The sequence below is a fragment of the Rhyacophila brunnea genome, unplaced genomic scaffold (assembly GCF_057557595.1).
Source record: "Rhyacophila brunnea isolate RB1 unplaced genomic scaffold, BYU_Rbru_1.0 scaffold_2, whole genome shotgun sequence".
Classification (NCBI taxonomy): domain Eukaryota; kingdom Metazoa; phylum Arthropoda; class Insecta; order Trichoptera; family Rhyacophilidae; genus Rhyacophila; species Rhyacophila brunnea.
Genome location: NW_028232859.1, coordinates 7,851,360 through 7,870,042, shown reverse-complemented (window position 1 = coordinate 7,870,042; position 18,683 = coordinate 7,851,360). Strand labels below are relative to the sequence as shown.

The window sequence follows — 18,683 nt, the reverse complement described above, 5'->3', positions numbered from 1 at the left end:
ATACGAAGCTCAATAATTATCTACCACATTATACAAAATGTTACTAAATAAAAGTACTTAGCATTACAATATATGTACAGTTTCCGTACCTATTTACTTAGAATTAATATTGCGTCATTTCAAATAATTTTTTTAGTAAATACACAGAACATATTTTAATTATAATATAAGAAAAATCCATGTTTTCTTTCCTAATACCCGGGAAATTCTTTACTTAGACATAATACCTTTTTACAACGTTTTTCTAAGCTCGTACTCTTATTTGTCCGGTGGTTCTTTGTCCGGTACAAATCTTGCAATCGATTTTTAACTAACTTCCAGACTAGCTAGACATTTGAAACTTTTAGAATATATCAGAACAGGATGCCAATGCATTTTTTTAATACTTTTTAATATTTTTTTAATGCTAATTTAAGCTACTTTTAGCCATCTTTAAGTAGAATTGAATTCATTTTCAGTTAATTCTGTTTTGTATGAAAATTTATTTCGACACCATTATCGGTCCTAACAACTAAATTATTAATATATACGTGCGTTACTATGGAAATCAATATGACATGTCAAATTGATATTTCAGTATTATTTCTATCAAGTACAATTTTTTTTTGATCGTTTAAGCTAGTCAAGTCAAGTTTATATGATTCAACAGAAAATTTAAAAACGTTGTATATAAAAAGTTCTTTTTATCTTGTAATTATTATTATCTATATTTTACTATATTAATTCAATGTTAATTAACAATAAACTGTGTCAGATGCATATTTACGATATGTGATTGTGCATGGTGCACGAAGAAGCCTTATAGGCTAAAAATATTCAAATATAATCTTAAAAAATTTAAAACCATTTAAATTCTATTATGTTCCTCAGTTGATTGTATTAATTGTTCAAACAAATCATTCAAATAATTGTATTTTAAACCAGTAATGTTATATTCAGTATGGTACATTTTAATATAACCAAACGTACTTTACAAGTTGATTATGTTAATAGTTATTTGAGACTGTGGAGTATGTAATATATCTTACAATGTTTTCATATAATATAATAATATTTTCTTGGTTATCAGGTACACACGATTCATAATAGAGTGGCCTCCATTCGAGTACGCGGTTCTCCTCACCATCATCGCCAACTGCGTCGTGCTGGCCCTGGAAGAGCATCTGCCGCATGGGGACAAGACTATACTGGCGCAGAAGCTGGTAAGCATCACCATAATTACCATCAATTAAGAGCATTCCATATTCGAAAATGACAGAAATTATTTCTTTGTCAAATTCTAGAGAAATACTTTTACAAACTATTAATTAAAAACTCAATACGAAGAATACAATTTACCACTATTATATTATTGTTATATTCCACAATGATATAACTCTATTAGTCGCAAATAATATTATAACGAACACTCTTTGGCGAGCTTTTTATGCAGGCGTTACACATTCAATGTTGATCGCGATCGAGTCCGTTTAATCCATGATCGCGATCCAGATTGACCGTATAATGAACTGAATCGCTGTGATTTTCAATATCAATCCGTATCCAATGCGATCCATAATATTTGAAATTCTAAAGCTAAAGCCTACCTTACAAAATAGTAAATATTGACGCCAATTTGTAATGTTACCTGGATGAAAGGTAAACTTTACTTTCGTATGCGCAAACAATGTACTATTCATACACATTTAAATGTGTAAATAACATAGCCGAAAACTATAGAAATTATTTATTGAATAATTTTAATTTTCAATAAAAAATATATTGTGTGATACCTTCGTATAACCACCATCACTATAATGTGTTCATAAGTATACTGTCTTAAAGCGTGTGATACAAGTAATGTTTGTTCTCTTGCAATTATTGGTTAAATTGTTATTATTTGATTTTAAACTAAATTATATGATAATTAACTATTTCTTTTATTCAACGAATAATTCACAAGATTTAAGAATGTATCATTTTAATTATTGAACATACATAATTTTGAAAAACACTTTCTGTGAGAGTATATTATAACCAATAAAAAAAAAATTTTTTTGAAAAAAGTAAGCCACCCCGACGGGGAATCGAACCCTGTATCTCCCGGGTTTAGCTTGATTTGGAAGGGCGCTGATTAGTAGGTATTAAAATTGACCAATAGTTAAAATTTGTCACAATTAGTATGTCACTGCGTAGCATATTGGTAAATGCGACGGATGGGGCGTAAACCCAGGAGATACAGGGTTCGATTCCTCGTCGGGGTGGCTTACTTTTTTCAAAAAAGATTTTTTCTATTGGCTATAATATACTCCCTCAGAAAGTGTTTTTCAAAATTATTTATGTTAAATTATATAAGTTAACCTAAATAATGTTTAATTAAATAAGACAAAAATACATACCTAGTTATATATTGCTATACAAATAATATTGTAGGTACACCATAGTAATATTGTTAAAGTGTAATAAAACTGTCAGTTTTCCTCTTTTCTTGTAATATTTATCAATTACTGCAGAATTGTGGTCATGAAACCAAGATATTTGCAAAAATCTATCTTATTTAGGATTAGTATCGATTTAAAGTTATTGGATTCTGATTATTATTGTATATTTTTCTTTCAGGAAAAGACAGAAGTCTACTTTTTAGGAATATTTTGCGTAGAAGCGTCCCTCAAGATTTTAGCGTTAGGCTTTGTACTACATAGAGGATCGTATCTTCGGAACATTTGGAACATTATGGATTTTTTCGTAGTAGTAACCGGGTAAGACTTTCTATCTACTTTGTAGAAATCATTAGACATTAACCATGCATTATATCTATTAAATTATCATAGATCTATTAAATGACGAATGGACGAATGTCTGGTACGAGTGATATAAACTAATTTTATTGGCTAAATTAACTAATATAGATTCACCAGTATAAATTGTCCGCTGAGTGAGAGCGCCACATGCTAACATTTGGCATATCATTCAGTACTTTTTACACTGTGATAAGCTCAGTTCTAAATTCAAATACCGGACGATTTATGATGGTATCTCCATAGTTTCCAATCCGGTTTATTATCGATACACCATTATTTGAAACTTTTAACTGATTTAAAGGTTAAACTCTATTAGCATTTAAATTGAGGTTATAATTAATAAAATTCAAAGATATTGATGCAATAATCGTTTGATATTGTATTCTGTATCAGTAATACTCGTATGTTATGTGCATACAAATCTTACCCCCGCATCAGACGGGACACCGGTGTCGCGCTCGTATATAATATAGGAGGCCTTTGTATTCGAATAAAAGGGCCTTTATATTATGTCTATGAACGCCCCAGAGCTAATGAGTCAACGCATAATTTCACGTTATAAATTAGAACATAAAACTGGCTGTGGTAATAAAAACAAGTGTATCAGTGGCTTGAGAATGTAGCGGACGACGGAAAAGTGTACCGGACACGCGTTGACTCATTAGCTCTGGAGTGTTCATAAACATAGTACAAAGGCCACTTCATTCGAATACAAAGGCCTCCTATGTTATATACGAGCGGACACCGGTGTCCCGTCTGAAACGTGCCTAAAACTCCAAGTAAGTATAATAATATGTCAATCAAATTTAATATGATATAAAAGTAAGCATAAACAGGATAATTTACCACGTGAAAAATTGCACAATCATTCATATCGTCATGTTAAAAAAACTATTAATGTGTGTAATTAATCACTTTGTTTTGCAACAAAGATGAGTGTCTCTTTTATAATATTGAATATGTCGAGTTTTCGGTTAATTATTTAATGAGTCATATAAGTGAATTTAAAAAAAAAAATCTGAATAATACAGCCAACTTATTTCTTCGTCTACAATCATTTGTTTGATCATCAATAATTGTCTGTGAATCCAACGCCGAGTTTATTTATAATAACGTATATAACACGCATTTTAATACGATGAAAAAGTGCGTAGACGGCTTCTACATTTAATTTAGTGTAATAATGAACTTCTCAAATTTACACGTGAAAGGGATGATGTAATAGAAAATGCATCCTAAATAACGTTGATTTTTCACACGGTAAGGTCAATGACAATTTTTGCGGAGAGCAACGTGGATGTCGATCTGAGGATGTTGAGGTCTTTTCGCGTGCTGAGACCTCTAAAGCTGGTGTCCAGGATCCCAAGTAATTCACCCAACAACTACCACTACCAATAACTATGAGCGTTTTTTCATGTTTTGTAGTGCTAGATGCAGAGAAGTTTATTATTATCCTTCGTCGTATTTAGTCCGCGAAGAAAGCAGTGTTTCTTACATGTTTCATTATGAAATTGTACTCTTAGTATATTTTTTTTAGGAAAAGTCAACGCTAGAATAAATAGAACTTCCAACTCTACTGACTATTCTTGCTTTAGCAATACAGTGTAATTTAATTCTAGACATTTTTATACATCTAACCTCAAAATTATAATATTTATTTCAGTGTTTTTTTCTTTTATTTACTTATATAGTATACTAGCAAAGATAAAATATATTTTAATCCTAGGATACTTTTAGTTATGTTAGTTAGTTAACACTCAACTAAATCAATTATTATAAATTTTAAAATACAATATTTTACGGTATAGCTGTTATAATATTTAAAATTTAATTTGCTTAATCAACGCTCTTAGCCTTTTTCTCAGCACGTTTATTTCATATTACATATAAATTAATAAAATAAGTATATTGTTATCCTAAATTAGAAATTAATATTCTATTTTCAAAAAAAAAATATACGGAAATACAAGTAAACATTAATATCGTATTATTATTATGTTACCTTCTTTAATATATAGTTTAGACTAGAAAGATTATTCGAAAAAATAGCCACGTCTACCATACTATTTAATATAGCATTTTATTAGATATTCTATATCCTTAAAATTATTTAAATAACACTAAATAATATATACCTATTAAGTTATAAAGTGGGTTTGTGAATAAATCCGTTTATTAGTGTAGATAATTAATTGATCGTAATTAAATTTCTATCAGTGTGATTTTTTTTCAATAATAAATAGAGCTTAGTTACTAGTAATAACATTTTTTTACATTATATTAATTCTTTGTGTTCTCTAATAAAATCTCATAATAATAATAGGTTATAATATTATTATCTCGTTAGATATATAATTTATTATATTTTAGCGCTAGATTTAAGACTATTTTTATAATAATTTATATGACGTGTGTGTATGTGTGAAAGTAGGTACTAGCGTATTAACTTTAATGTGTTTTATAACATAAGCTAGTGATTTTAGTATTTAGTAATATTTTTCAACATAATATGCATTCTAATTATTTTTAACAAAAAGCTATAATATTTAAACTGAAGTGTGATTTATTTTAGATTGTATAACTGTTTAATATGTAGTTCAAGCTTAATAATTATTCCAGTTCGACAAATGAAAAATTGTTTTTAGTAATTATTTACAGAATAGATTAAAATTAGGTTTATCTGGCTATATTGCGAATGAATCCGTAGTATAATTTCATTATTTATATTGCTAAATAATTTTATTTATACTTTTTAACGATTAATTTTAACTAGTCCTAGTTTCTTTATATTAAATAAATACCTATTACAATTCTTTACTATTTTTATTCGCATTATTGTAAAATGTTTAATAATCTTGTATCGTAGTAAAATATGATAAATTCCCTTCGTTTTTGCAGTAAAGTGATTTCTTCAGCAAAGTATCCACAGATTTGAGATTATATGAATTGACTTTTGAAAAGGATTGGTTGGTATCAACTTGAACGATACATGGTCTCCTTACACATATGCGTGTTTCAGAAGAGCTACAAACACCTCAAAAAAACGCCGGCATACGCGTGAGCCCCGAAAAGTGGTGCCACTTTTTTTACGTATGTATACGTCACATTTAAACGTGTGTACCTCAATAGGATGCCAGCGTGTATGCGTGTATGACAAGCGTTTATGACGCATCTAAAAAACGCTAAAATGCTCATTATTTTTTTACTCTCGATGAAACTTTCAATCTAAACGCAACGAGTAGTTTTTTTTTCCAAACGTACACACCCGCGGTTTCAGAGAAAGGTACTCTACCAACTAGTCTAATGTGGGGTATTGTATTATATAAAACACGCAAACACTATATTTTTCCATGGTAAGTGTCAGTATTCCTTAAGAAAATATATACACCAGTACAGTTTCATATATATAAAATATACTTACATATTATAATTATATATTTACTTACATCCATCCATTCATTCAATATAGCCAGTAAATCCACATTTCAAAAATAGGCTAGAAAAATCCTTTATCCACATGTAGTTTACCATCAAATTTATGTCCCTTTAGTCTGTAGTTTACTAAGTAATGTGTAGTGTACTCATGGTAGTTGGTATTTGATTGAATGCGCGCGCAGGTTCATCACTCTACTGCCGCGCAATGACGCAGGACCGGAAGTCGATCTGCGCACCCTGCGCGCCATCAGGGTGCTTAGGCCACTCAAGCTGGTTTCCGGAATACCGAGTGAGTTCAACGACTGTATAATTGGAATCAAGCTATTTACAAGACCAAATTAATCGACTAATAATAAAATCCACACTGCGTCTTACATACATTTTAAAACTAATCAATGTTGCATTATTATATTGCAGTATTTCGTAAACGTTTTGCATATAATATATTTATTTATTTCATTTTACTGAGAATTAACTAAATTAATTTTATTTCATAAACGATAATGATTATGAAACTCAAATTTATGACAACGAAGTCTGCAACTGTCTAAAATCTAGAGTTATTTTACAATAATACAAATTTATTTTTTTATATTTTGTAGTCTTAATACATATTATTCATGACTGGTTTTTTGCCTTGACGATATCTAGCAACATTTAAAACACAGTTTATATACAATAGATTTATAGTACACTTTTAGGTAGGTATGTTATATAGTAGAAATAGAAAATAGTTTTAGATAACTACTCCCTTTTTTACTGTACCTACTTTGCATATCTGTTTCTTCAAAAACAATCAAATATCACGATTAAACATACCTAACTACTAATTATTGCTGATTTTTTTATCTAAATTACACGCAGTAAATTATATGTACCTATCTACACAGTTTTTAACGATTTTAATGATATAATAGGTATATTATTAAAATATGTATTGGTTATAGTTATGTTAAAACCTATTCAAGGAATATTACTAATGTCTGTATTTTCTTTTGTTCTCTTTTCTCTGATACCTTTCAATTCCCTTCCACTTTCCCATATTTATTAAATTTTAATTCAAATATATTAATGAAAACTCATTTTCTAATAATTTTCTTTCGTCTTATACTTATATTTTCCTCTACACGTTTGCTTCTAAAAATACCTAATTTCTTAACAAATCTTTTTTAAATCCTCCCTCGGTCCCAATATTCTTGTCCTCATCCAGGTTTGCAAGTGGTGCTCAAGTCCATCATCAAAGCGATGGCTCCTTTACTGCAGATTGGCTTGTTGGTATTGTTCGCGATCGTCATCTTCGCCATCATTGGCCTCGAGTTCTACTCCGGAGCTCTCCATAAATCCTGCTATAGTGTGGAGAATATAAGTGAGTACACAACATTTCATATATTTTATTATAATAATATGTAGCTCTAGTAACATGATTCAAGTGGTGGATTTCATATGTGTTATTAGTTTGGTACGGATTCTGTCCAAATACTTTGGGCTGTGCCTGAGTAAATGATATTATTATGCCTTTTGTATAAAAGATGTTTTTCGTGTAGATAACGTCTTAATTAATGGATTACATATTTATAATATGACAACACTGAATTTTGGCATACCTGTCATCATCGTCCCTACTGGGTACCGGTACAGTCCCAACTTAATGGTTATCAAAGAAAGATTTAATAAACTTTTCATTAAATACAAATCGCTCACGTATTATTTAGCCACATGTTCAAATTGTGTCTCAAGGTTCTGATTGAGTCCATTGTATTAACAAACTAATACTTGACATCGAACATCACAATGCTGCCTCATTAAAATACAAATAAGTACAACCGTAAGCTCGATGTTTCTTCCCAATAGTTACTTTATAAGGCAATGTAATTCTCAAATGCTCTGTATCTATAATTCGTCTCTAGGAAACACAATATTGTAAGAGAAATTTAAAACTATTGAATAATTCGAACTGCGAATCGAACAATAATGTATTTTATTTCACGGGCCAGTCTCAGACTAAAAACACACATAGGTACTCAAAGTCCATACCTACTTGCAAAAAAATAATAATATGTATTTATGAATGAATACGATCATGTATGTACCAGTAATTTATGCATTTGTAAGTCATTCAAATCGTTGATACTTTAAAAATATATTTAGGGATAATACACTGCAAGTATTTTTTCATTTACCTTATTACCACAACAGCCAGGTATTTCAAATTACTGTTGAAGGCTTTCGCGGAAACGTTCAACCCCACTTTCATTTAACTTAACTAATTAAATTGTCGGTACGTTAAGCCTTCTGCAAGTTGTAGTAATATTTCAACTACATCGCTGTAAACTCGCTAAGGGTGTTCCCCAGTTATTTGCATATGCATAAGGACGCATTTCCGTCCTGCATTGTACACTGTGCGTACAGTGGTAGATAACCATTTAATTTCATTAGAAAACTACTGACATCAATAATGAATTATTATAATACGTCTTTATATTAATGCTAGGTGTTTATCTTATAAATAGGTACATATTATATGTACGTAAAATTGAACTCTACCTAGATTGAAATAAGAGTGATCTTAACAGATTTTTTTCAGGAAAAGATATCCATTTTTCTGTTTAGGTATTGTATTTATATGTAATGGTGTACCCTGTTGAAATACCTAGTATCAATAACTCACCGTGATTAAAGTGTTTGGATGCTAAAGTAAACCATGCCATCTTTTATAGTACAGTATTTGTTAGTTTTAGATTTTAATGTGGTTGAATTGGTAACTATAGAAAACAAATGGCAGACTGATGCTGACGTCTTGGTTTGGTTACTAAGTTACATACATTCATGTAAATAATAATGTTTCATCGAATAAAAAGCTTCGGTTAGACATATTACTAATTCTAGACTTTTTTTAAATACCAGTGCCGCCCTGAAAAATAAAGCTCAAACCACAAGGGTGAATAAGTATACTATAAATGAGTCTGCAATAATAAATGCATCTAATCATTAGCCATGGTAAAAAAAATCTATTTCAATTAAATAAATCTACATCATTAGAGTATGGCAAACCAATGGTGGCATAGTCAAAATTAATTTTAATTTGTTATATTTTGTTTAATAAAATATGTAGATTTAAAATAAATCGTACCTGAAAAAAATGGAAATAGTGCAAAAAACACTATCGACATTGATTTTGGACAGATAAAATTAGACGGAAAAGGTAGTTAGAGCAGTAAAAAAAATTAGAATAAAGAGCGTAAAATACTCTCGTCTTTGATTTTGGAAAAGTTTTTTTAGTTACGAAACGCTGTATGATTTGTATGATTTATGCATATGAGCCTAATATTTTTAGTTACGCCTCATCCTCATACAAGAAATCTTCTTATCAGTGACGTCCCTAGACAAAATGCCGCCCCTAGGCAGTGCCAAAATGCCGCCATATTTTTTGTATACAGTACTTTTTATCATTATTTCATGACTGCAATATCTAAGCAATATATTGTATTGGTACATTACTAACAAGATAATATATCTCTGCTTCAATAGACAATATTGCGAGTTTACGGTTTCAGATAGGTACAGTTAAAAATACACCTGACAACTTCCTAAACTCGCGAGTGACTGGCAAACATATTTGGATACATTTTAAATTAGACATGCACGTGTCATTGCTTTCACCAAAAACGTGGCGTCCAAGGACAACGGAAGTAAACTAGACATCGCGAACCCGACAAAAAAAAGTCCTGTTAAAACTTTTATAGTACCCAATTAATACATTTTGTTTCCAACCAGTGAGCTGAATTTTTTAATAGAAATATATTTCCGTTATTACTACTAAATTTAGGTACCTAGCTATTTATATATATACCTAATGATTCTCCTCGATTTACCGCCCTTTGGGTAACTGCCGCCCCCAAGCGAAGTTGTCTTAAACATCTTTGACAGTGAACGATTATTATTTTTAAAAATGCCATAGCTTAATTTTGGAATAGTAAAAGAAGTGGTTAAAGTTGTATTAAAAATGACAATGTTTACTTAGGTATAATTGAAACAAGACCGATTTCGTTTTTAGAACATTCTCATAAAATCGCCGGAAATCATGTGCGTGTAATTACGCAGGTTATTGATTAACATAAATATAGTTTAAATCCCACATGCCGATTGTTGCGTGCACGTGTGCGCTGTTAACTGCATTGCTGTGCACACAATGACCGCATTACGTGTCATTTTTCCAGTTTGCGTGTTTTAAATTTGCCACAAATAATATTAAGCCGGTATTAATGGTCACGTATTATATTAACTACCGATACAACATTCCCTCTGTAGCATTGAGTCAAGAGCTTAGGCTCAAAGCTCTCGGCATAAGCTAAAATTATTTTTTTGCAATTTCATCTTCTAGCATTTTTACAAGAACATTTTATTAGATATCGAAAATTTAAATTATGTCAAATGAAACCTTATTATGTTAGTCCACTGCCACACTCGCGAAAGATGTATTAGTCGTACTTTCAGCCTTTATATAATTTGACAGTTATAATAATGATACAACTTGAATACCTACAATGAAGCTTTACATGCTAAAATACAAATGGATCGTTACACAATATCATATTATTATCTTAAATCGAAATATAAGTCTTACTAACTGCATTTTAAATACCGGAAACGATGTGTGATAATAATTAATAAATAACGGGCGTAATAATATTCATATTTAAATATTCACTTTTATCTAATATTATAATGACTTCATAAATATGAAATAGTGGGTACTGGGTACTGACCTACATATTTTATACGACATTATCGCAATATACAATCACATTTTAACACAAAAAGAATTGATAATTTGACGAATGCGTGTCAAACTTTGTAAAGCTTATTTTTCAAGCCCCTCCGCATTTCCGGCAGTAACTTTTGAAAGTGTTGCCTTCCGTTTGTGACTCATTTTCCAATATTTGAAAATATCATATTTAATGCCATTATAGTATGGATGTAAAAGGAGCGTTTTTAATATGACTCAATTTATCGAACCCTTTAGATTGTTTTTAAAATGAATTCACACTAAAATTATTTCATTAAACATAATTATGTTATAATTGTATATTTTCATTGTGGCAATTCAACGAAAACATTCGACATTTTTGACAGTTAATAACAAAAACAAGAGGAATTCAAAAAGATACATGTGACTTATACACAGGCTGTCATAATATACATTGGAAAAAATATCATTATAATATTTTAAAATGATCTTACGACGACTAAATAATATTTCGGTATGCACTCCGCCAATCAGCAGTTTCAATCCACTGCTTGATAAATACCTTCCCCGACGTCTTTCACTCATCTTGGACCGAAATAAATAGCAAATTTATTTTGGTCTGGATATTTCTCGACTGAAAACAACTTAACTTCGAACTAAAGAATGACCCGAACTTTTGACATTATACTTCCAGCGTTTGTGTAAGTTTTTCTAAAATTAATATCAGCTTGAGTTTTTAAATTAAGTTTTTAATCTCATTACCAATAGCTGTCAATTTAATCTTCAACCAATTATGCCAACGATGTCTACCTTTGTAGACAATTATTGTCGAATATCCAGCCCTATCCTTTGACCAATGAATTGGAGCAGATAGTTAGGTACTCTTAAAAGGGTTAGTTTAAGAAAGTCATTAGGTGAGGCCAGGATCCATCCAAGACTAGCACTGCTGATTATAAATATCCAAATTCACTATAAGTATATGTATTTTAGTACCTACCTATTTCTCAAGTAGCATTAAAAAAATATATTTTCTAAACCCTATGACATTTTGTACTATGGATATGTATCAAATTGCATTTGATCAAATCAATCACGCAATCTCATTTTTATCTGATAATCAAGATTAGGTACTCTATTATAGATTGATAGCTTTTAATCTCAATATAAATGATAATTACCCCCTTTATTGGATAAATAGCCATTTATATTAATCAGGCAATACACAAAAAATTATTATAAAATAAAATTATCCACATGAAATATTTCAATCATCATATCACACCAAATTGCATCGCAGACACATATTTTAAAATGTTAATAAACTTGAAGTAAAATAGTATACTATAGTATAAATACTTTTTACTATTATAACAAATTTGTGGTGTTTTTTTATCTCAATTAACTTGTCGACCTGTCACGTCTGACCCCCAGGCTAGAACCCTATTAGCCTTGTAGGGACCATTGTTTTAATACTAAAATTCCATAAGACTTCCTCTTGTTCTAGTCAAACTCTTTGGCGGTAACACTATAAGTTTATTAACCTGTATGATTGTTTGTTTCCAGATCAAATAGTGAAAGAAGGTGAAATGGCAACACCTTGTAACACTGACAACGCATCGGACGCACCGCATGGCTCCTACGTGTGCAACTACAACGAGTCCACTTGTCTGGAGCAGTGGGAGGGTCCCAACTGGGGGATCACTTCCTTCGATAATATTGGTTTTGCCATGCTCACGGTCTTCCAGTGCATCACCATGGAGGGGTGGACCACCATCCTTTATTGGGTCAGTCTTCCACTATTGCAAAACTACTTTTGAAAATTTATGATAGCAATGAACAGCTCTTGTGGCTAGGCTAGTTTTAGCTACTCTTCGCAGTTTCATCTAAATTGTATGTATTACATTTCTCCGTATTACAGTTCACTGTAATATAACGTATAACTATACAAGAGATTTCAACTAATTTAGGTATAGTTCTATTACCACACGAGGGCATGTCTCCACCTCGTCAACCACATATGTAGGTAGAGCAATTAGAAATTATGTCTCCTTTGAATTTTGCTCCTGCGCATCCCGCTTAGCAGAGTAAGGATGCTCTGTAGTAAAGGAAAATAATTAAACCGATATCTCTATTATTTAAAAAGGAGAAGAGGAAACTGTCCTTCCTCTCCACCACTATGCCCTTTTCCGCATTCCTTATACTGGTGTATACTATGGTTAAACAACACCAGACACTTTTCAAAATACTGCAAGTATTAGCATCATCAAAATCTTGATTGCCGAACACATCAGTGTTACAATAGCTGATGTCTGACCATCGATTCAAGCGACATGAGAAAAAGACAGGGCTATTGATTTACAAAATTCATCATTCAATAGTATTTAAAGCATACCTTAGATGGGATGAGCAACCAAAAGCCTGCTAAATTGCTAAAACAATCAAGATTAACAAAAACGCCAAACGCTAGAACCAAAGTAAGCCAATCATCCGGAGGTATCATGTAGTCAGCAGTGTACTTACTCAAAGTTTCCATAATTCGAATATGACAAAACTCACAATGGAACGTTCCACCATTGATGAATGAATGACTTTTACCTGTGATCTGCCAATTCATTGTGTGTAAAGATTCAACGCAATGACAGTAGTTATTGTTTCTGTTTTTCAGACGAATGATGCACTGGGCAGCTGGTTTAACTGGATTTACTTCGTGCCTCTCATTGTGTTGGGTTCATTTTTTATGCTCAATCTTGTTCTTGGAGTTCTTAGCGGGTAAGTTGTCATTTTTTTTACATTTACATTTACGCACACAATTATTTCGTTAAATTTAAAATATTTCTTTTGTTATTTTAAATTTTGGAAGTTATTTCACGATATAAGCATAGCTTATAGCAGGGTTGGCGAACCTTTTTACATTCACGTGCCAAAATTTCCCAAATATAATTTTTCGGCTGTCTGACGTGCCGAGCAGTTTTTCATGGGGAAATATGGTTTTTAAGAATTCTATTAAAAATGATGATGTTCTAGATACTACTCACAGAAAATAGCACACAAAGCTTTATCACTTTTTTCAATTACGCCATACATTTCGGTCCACCAATTTTGAAACTCTACCAACCATTTTGCGGGTATAAATGAAATTGTCTGTTAATGTATTGATTAGTCTGGTTCTTTACGCATAAATTGACACCAGAATTGCTCTGATCAGATTAGGCATCCTCTCGCTACTTACAGTGGTCTCAAGCATTGTAAATCGATCAAAATTAAAGGTTCGCGGCGTGGCATCCCCCGCCGCCTGATAAGGTTAGTGTGATAATATTATATGTAACAAATAAAGCCTAAGGACCGACCTATGCAATTATAATATATTTACATTAAACGTAATGCTTATTCTTAAAGAGTGTTTGCTATTTTTTATACGATGCGATCTGTCATTTATTATTATTATCAGGTATGTTTTTCTCTTCAAACGCGTGCCATGCAAAATCATCTCGCGTGCCATAGGTTCGCCACCACTGGCTTATAGCATAACCGCAAAGAATATTCTTTTCTTGTTTGTCTTTTACATAGTGATCCAAACTACCAAACCAGTGATGCGCATAGAGTGCCCCGAGAGATAATTCAATGCACTCTTTAACTTTTTGCTGCGTCAAATTTTATCGAAATCAAATCGTGAAATATTTGCATTCCACAAAGCAAGATAATAATATGTTATATTTACCATAAGGTTTATGTTTTGAGACCACTACGATAAGTCGTCTGTGTCCTAACTTGTCATTGCAACCAGACCTGACGTCATATCAAATAGAATTAGCCAAAAAAAACTATTCAGCAATGTTTCCACCTCATGATTTTTAAAAACGTTGACAATACAACCCCAATTGAAGTGAGGCAATAATGTAATATGTTGTAATTAAGAAATATAACATCCCTGAATGGCACTTTAGATATTTTCTCTAGTTGGCATTTGGTTAAAATGGCATTTGGTTGCAAAATGGTGCGCACAACTATACGAAATGATTAAATTTGAGCCTATTTCACTGAAAACTCTCCAGCAACGGTTAAATAACTTTACGCTATGATGATAATTTATTTATTACTGCTTATGTTTCTTTTTTCAATTTATTATTTGTTCCTTACCCTTTTATCTTAAATTAGAGAATTTTCCAATGAGAGAGGGAGAGTGGAACGAAGAGCACAATTCCATAAAGAAAGAGTTAGAGCCCAATTTTTCCAAGACTTCGGAGCTTACATTAACTGGATAACAAGGGCAGGTATTCATGGCAGAATCAGTTCTGTATCTTGGGCTTATCACAGTTGATGACAAGTATACTAATTAGTATATAGTCCCTCTCACCTGTATTATTGAAAATATCAGTCTCAGCGATTACTAAACATAATCTTTTATTATTCAACAAAAGGTTTGATGTTTTTGATATTTGGATATCAGACATTGTGTACATTTGAGTATTCTGCTTATCTAGATATTTTGAGTCGTATACTAGTAAATTTGTTATCTTCCATTATTATTTTAGTTTTTAATCCACGACCAGCCATTGTTTTTCCCTTTCTAATAATTTCACAGATAATACACCAATAACACTACCCTAAATCAGAATATTTCCATATAGTTTCCCTTAATATTGTGTTGTTTATATTTTACTTATATTTGTCCGATCTGTATAATTTCTTTTGACATATTCATGTACAGCGAAACCCCGATTTTACGATTTTGAAGGTACTGCCAAAATAACAATGCGAAAATAAATTATTTTTTTATGAATCGAATTGGTTTAATACACGTTTTTGTCTTGTTTTTTTAAAACTCTTTCAATATTGTTGATTGATTTGAAGGTTTGAATTTTTTTGACATTATTTAAATGAATGTAAACAAAAAACATCCTTACTTAAAAAACAAAATGTTAAAATGATATGAACGTGAACACTAAGATATGTGACTGTAATATTCGAGACAAAAAATATTGTGTGCCTGCTCTAGCTAAAGTTAAAAAAGTAAAATATCATGCGCCAACTCGTTGTATAAACTTGTCCTTGGACATCACAGCTGTCCATAAAAAAGGAATGCACATAATATGCTTCAACACTTACATGGCAGGTGTATTTATAAATTATTGTGTCCGCAACTTAAAATTTCAACTTTATTGAATGTGTTTAAAAAAATGTTTAATTTTTAACGATATTTGAATATATATTTCAGACGTTAATTGTGGGAAATAAAAACGTTGAACCGGGAATCAAATATACTAAAATATATTCAAATGAAATAGGACTGCAGAAACTACATGCAAATAGCAGAAAAACGTAATTCCCGCCACGTAAAATTGAGGTTTCTCTGTAATTATTTGTTGATGCTTTTATATTGCTAGACTTGACTAAAACCAGTTGTGTGTTCCCTATGTTTCTTGTAGAGAGTTTGCTAAGGAAAGAGAAAAAGTAGAAAATAGACAAGAATTCCTCAAATTAAGACGACAGCAGCAGCTTGAAAGAGAGTTGAATGGCTACGTCGAATGGATATGTAAAGCAGGTCTGTTCTACTCTATATTTGTTCTTTCTTCGCATCATCATAACACATGGAAAATATTAATTGAACTGTTAAAAGAAAATCATTCCGTGTTGTACTCCCCAATAAAAAAATTGTAAAACAATTGTGTTCATAATATATTGAATATTAAACTAAAACAATGTTCAAACTTATTACAGTCGGCGGTCGTATATAAGCGGGAGGATTTTCCATATATCACTGCTACTGCGACATCTATAATAGCGTGATGACATGCTCATTTTTTTAAATTGATATGTTATATTTTTTCATTGCGATATCTTCTCATTTTTATATTGTAATGTTGCAGAGGAAGTAATATTAGCTGAAGAAAGAACAACAGAAGAAGAAAAAATGCACATAATTGAAGGTAAATAAACTAATTTTCTTATATAACAAATCTGTCTGTGGAGGAATAACACCATTTATGTACTACATAATTTGAAACAACCACTACTTAAAACATTCTTAGAAAAATCCTAGAAAATAACATTGTACTCAATGGGACATGGACTTCATTGCGATCCGGATGATAATTAAATAATAGGGTTTACTTAGCTCATTTGACATACGTACATCTACTTTATAATTTTTGTATCTAATATGTACTGCTTCTATTTCTTAGTTTATTCTTGTATTCATGGTATGTTGTTAATTTTTTATAATTTGAATCGTTTGAATCATTTGAATCATCATCTTTACCGCTTTAGGCTACTGGTTCAAACTATGAAACTATTCATCTGAGTTACTCTTCCCAATTGTCGATATTTATTTTTCTAGGTATGTACCCATGTTTCTAGGGTGGTTCCAAATTATGTATGCTCAATGAAGAACGTACATTCTTAAATGTTATCTATTATGTATTCAATATTGAAGAAAAAAATAATAATGTTCAATTTTCCATTCCAGCGAGGAGAAGAGCTGCGGCTAAAAGAAAAAAGCTTAAAAACTTAGGGAAAAGTAAAAGTACGGACACAGAAGAAGAAGAACAGGAAGAAGACTGCGGGGACGATGGTAAGAATCAATCACGCAACATAAGTCATTAAATTATAATATTGTTACGTAGCGTAAGAATTACATAATAATGATGTCATGTGCATTTTTGAGCTGGATTGGCCGTCAAATACATTTCTTTAAATATACTTTTAAATATTACAACTTCACTATTTTGATTTGTGGTCACTGTCTCAGATACCATTTCAATGCGTTACTGCACAGATGCTCTATGTTCGGTGTTGGATATTTAGAGAAAATTAAATTTGAAACATTCAATTGAAAATCGATGACGAAATGAATATATTATCATATATTATTTGAGTCAGGCAAAATCTTGTCAAATACTCTATTTGGGTTCACAACATTTTTACAGCATAAAGTTATGATGCAGACGGATCGTGTTTTCTGTGTACAATAACTCATTTTCGGTAAAAACTGAATGTATTATATCTGTGTACTAACCCATTGATTATGTACTTAATTAATAAGTAGAAGAATTCAATTAGGATTATATCCAATGAACATAAAAGATTCTAAGTGTAACAGGAAATCGGGTGCCATTTATAAACAAGCTGTGACATATATATAGGCAAATATTTAGACCATCCAACTAACGCTACGAATATTTAGTTGTATATCAGACTTTATCGTGTAATACATTCATACTCATCATATTTAATACTCAATGTCTTCACATGTATAATACACTTACAAAATACTTTTTTTATCACATTTATAAATGTTATGATATCGCTTCTTACACGCAGAATAATTATGCATTGTCTCACAATAATAATATAAGATCAGGGTGTACTTTTATTATCAATTTGGACATATCAACCGTGGACAAATGGACGTCAAAAATAACTAATTAATATATACTTACACAAACAGGGCTTGGCAAAATTTATAAACAAATAATAATAATTTTAAGAATGATACAAAAATTAATATTTCCGTTAATTAATCTTCTTCTGTTGTGTCCTAGCATGATACACGCCCAAACTCATCCCAGTCACATCATTAGCTTATAATACAAATAGAAGAAATAAATAAAAATTGCAAACCAATGTCTTCTTCTTCGATGGCGCTATAGCCCAAATATAATTATGGATTCTCTGACGGGTCTCCGCACAATTTTTTCCCAGCAAAATCTTGTTCTTCGTCA

At 31.1% G+C, this 18,683-nt stretch overlaps 1 protein-coding gene across 1 annotated transcript in view; it reads left to right on the top strand.

Annotated features, from left to right (window-relative positions):
- Positions 1 to 18,683, top strand: part of cac (calcium voltage-gated channel subunit cacophony) — a 106,754-nt gene that overhangs the window by 20,663 nt on the left and 67,408 nt on the right. Inside the window, exons 4-12 of the mRNA XM_085947721.1 lie at positions 1,070 to 1,202; positions 2,599 to 2,738; positions 6,398 to 6,504; positions 7,426 to 7,581; positions 12,526 to 12,746; positions 13,628 to 13,731; positions 16,389 to 16,504; positions 16,830 to 16,889; positions 17,429 to 17,533. Coding sequence (XP_085803847.1) covers positions 1,070 to 1,202; positions 2,599 to 2,738; positions 6,398 to 6,504; positions 7,426 to 7,581; positions 12,526 to 12,746; positions 13,628 to 13,731; positions 16,389 to 16,504; positions 16,830 to 16,889; positions 17,429 to 17,533 — 1,142 coding nt within the window. The remainder of the gene's footprint in view (positions 1 to 1,069; positions 1,203 to 2,598; positions 2,739 to 6,397; positions 6,505 to 7,425; positions 7,582 to 12,525; positions 12,747 to 13,627; positions 13,732 to 16,388; positions 16,505 to 16,829; positions 16,890 to 17,428; positions 17,534 to 18,683) is intronic.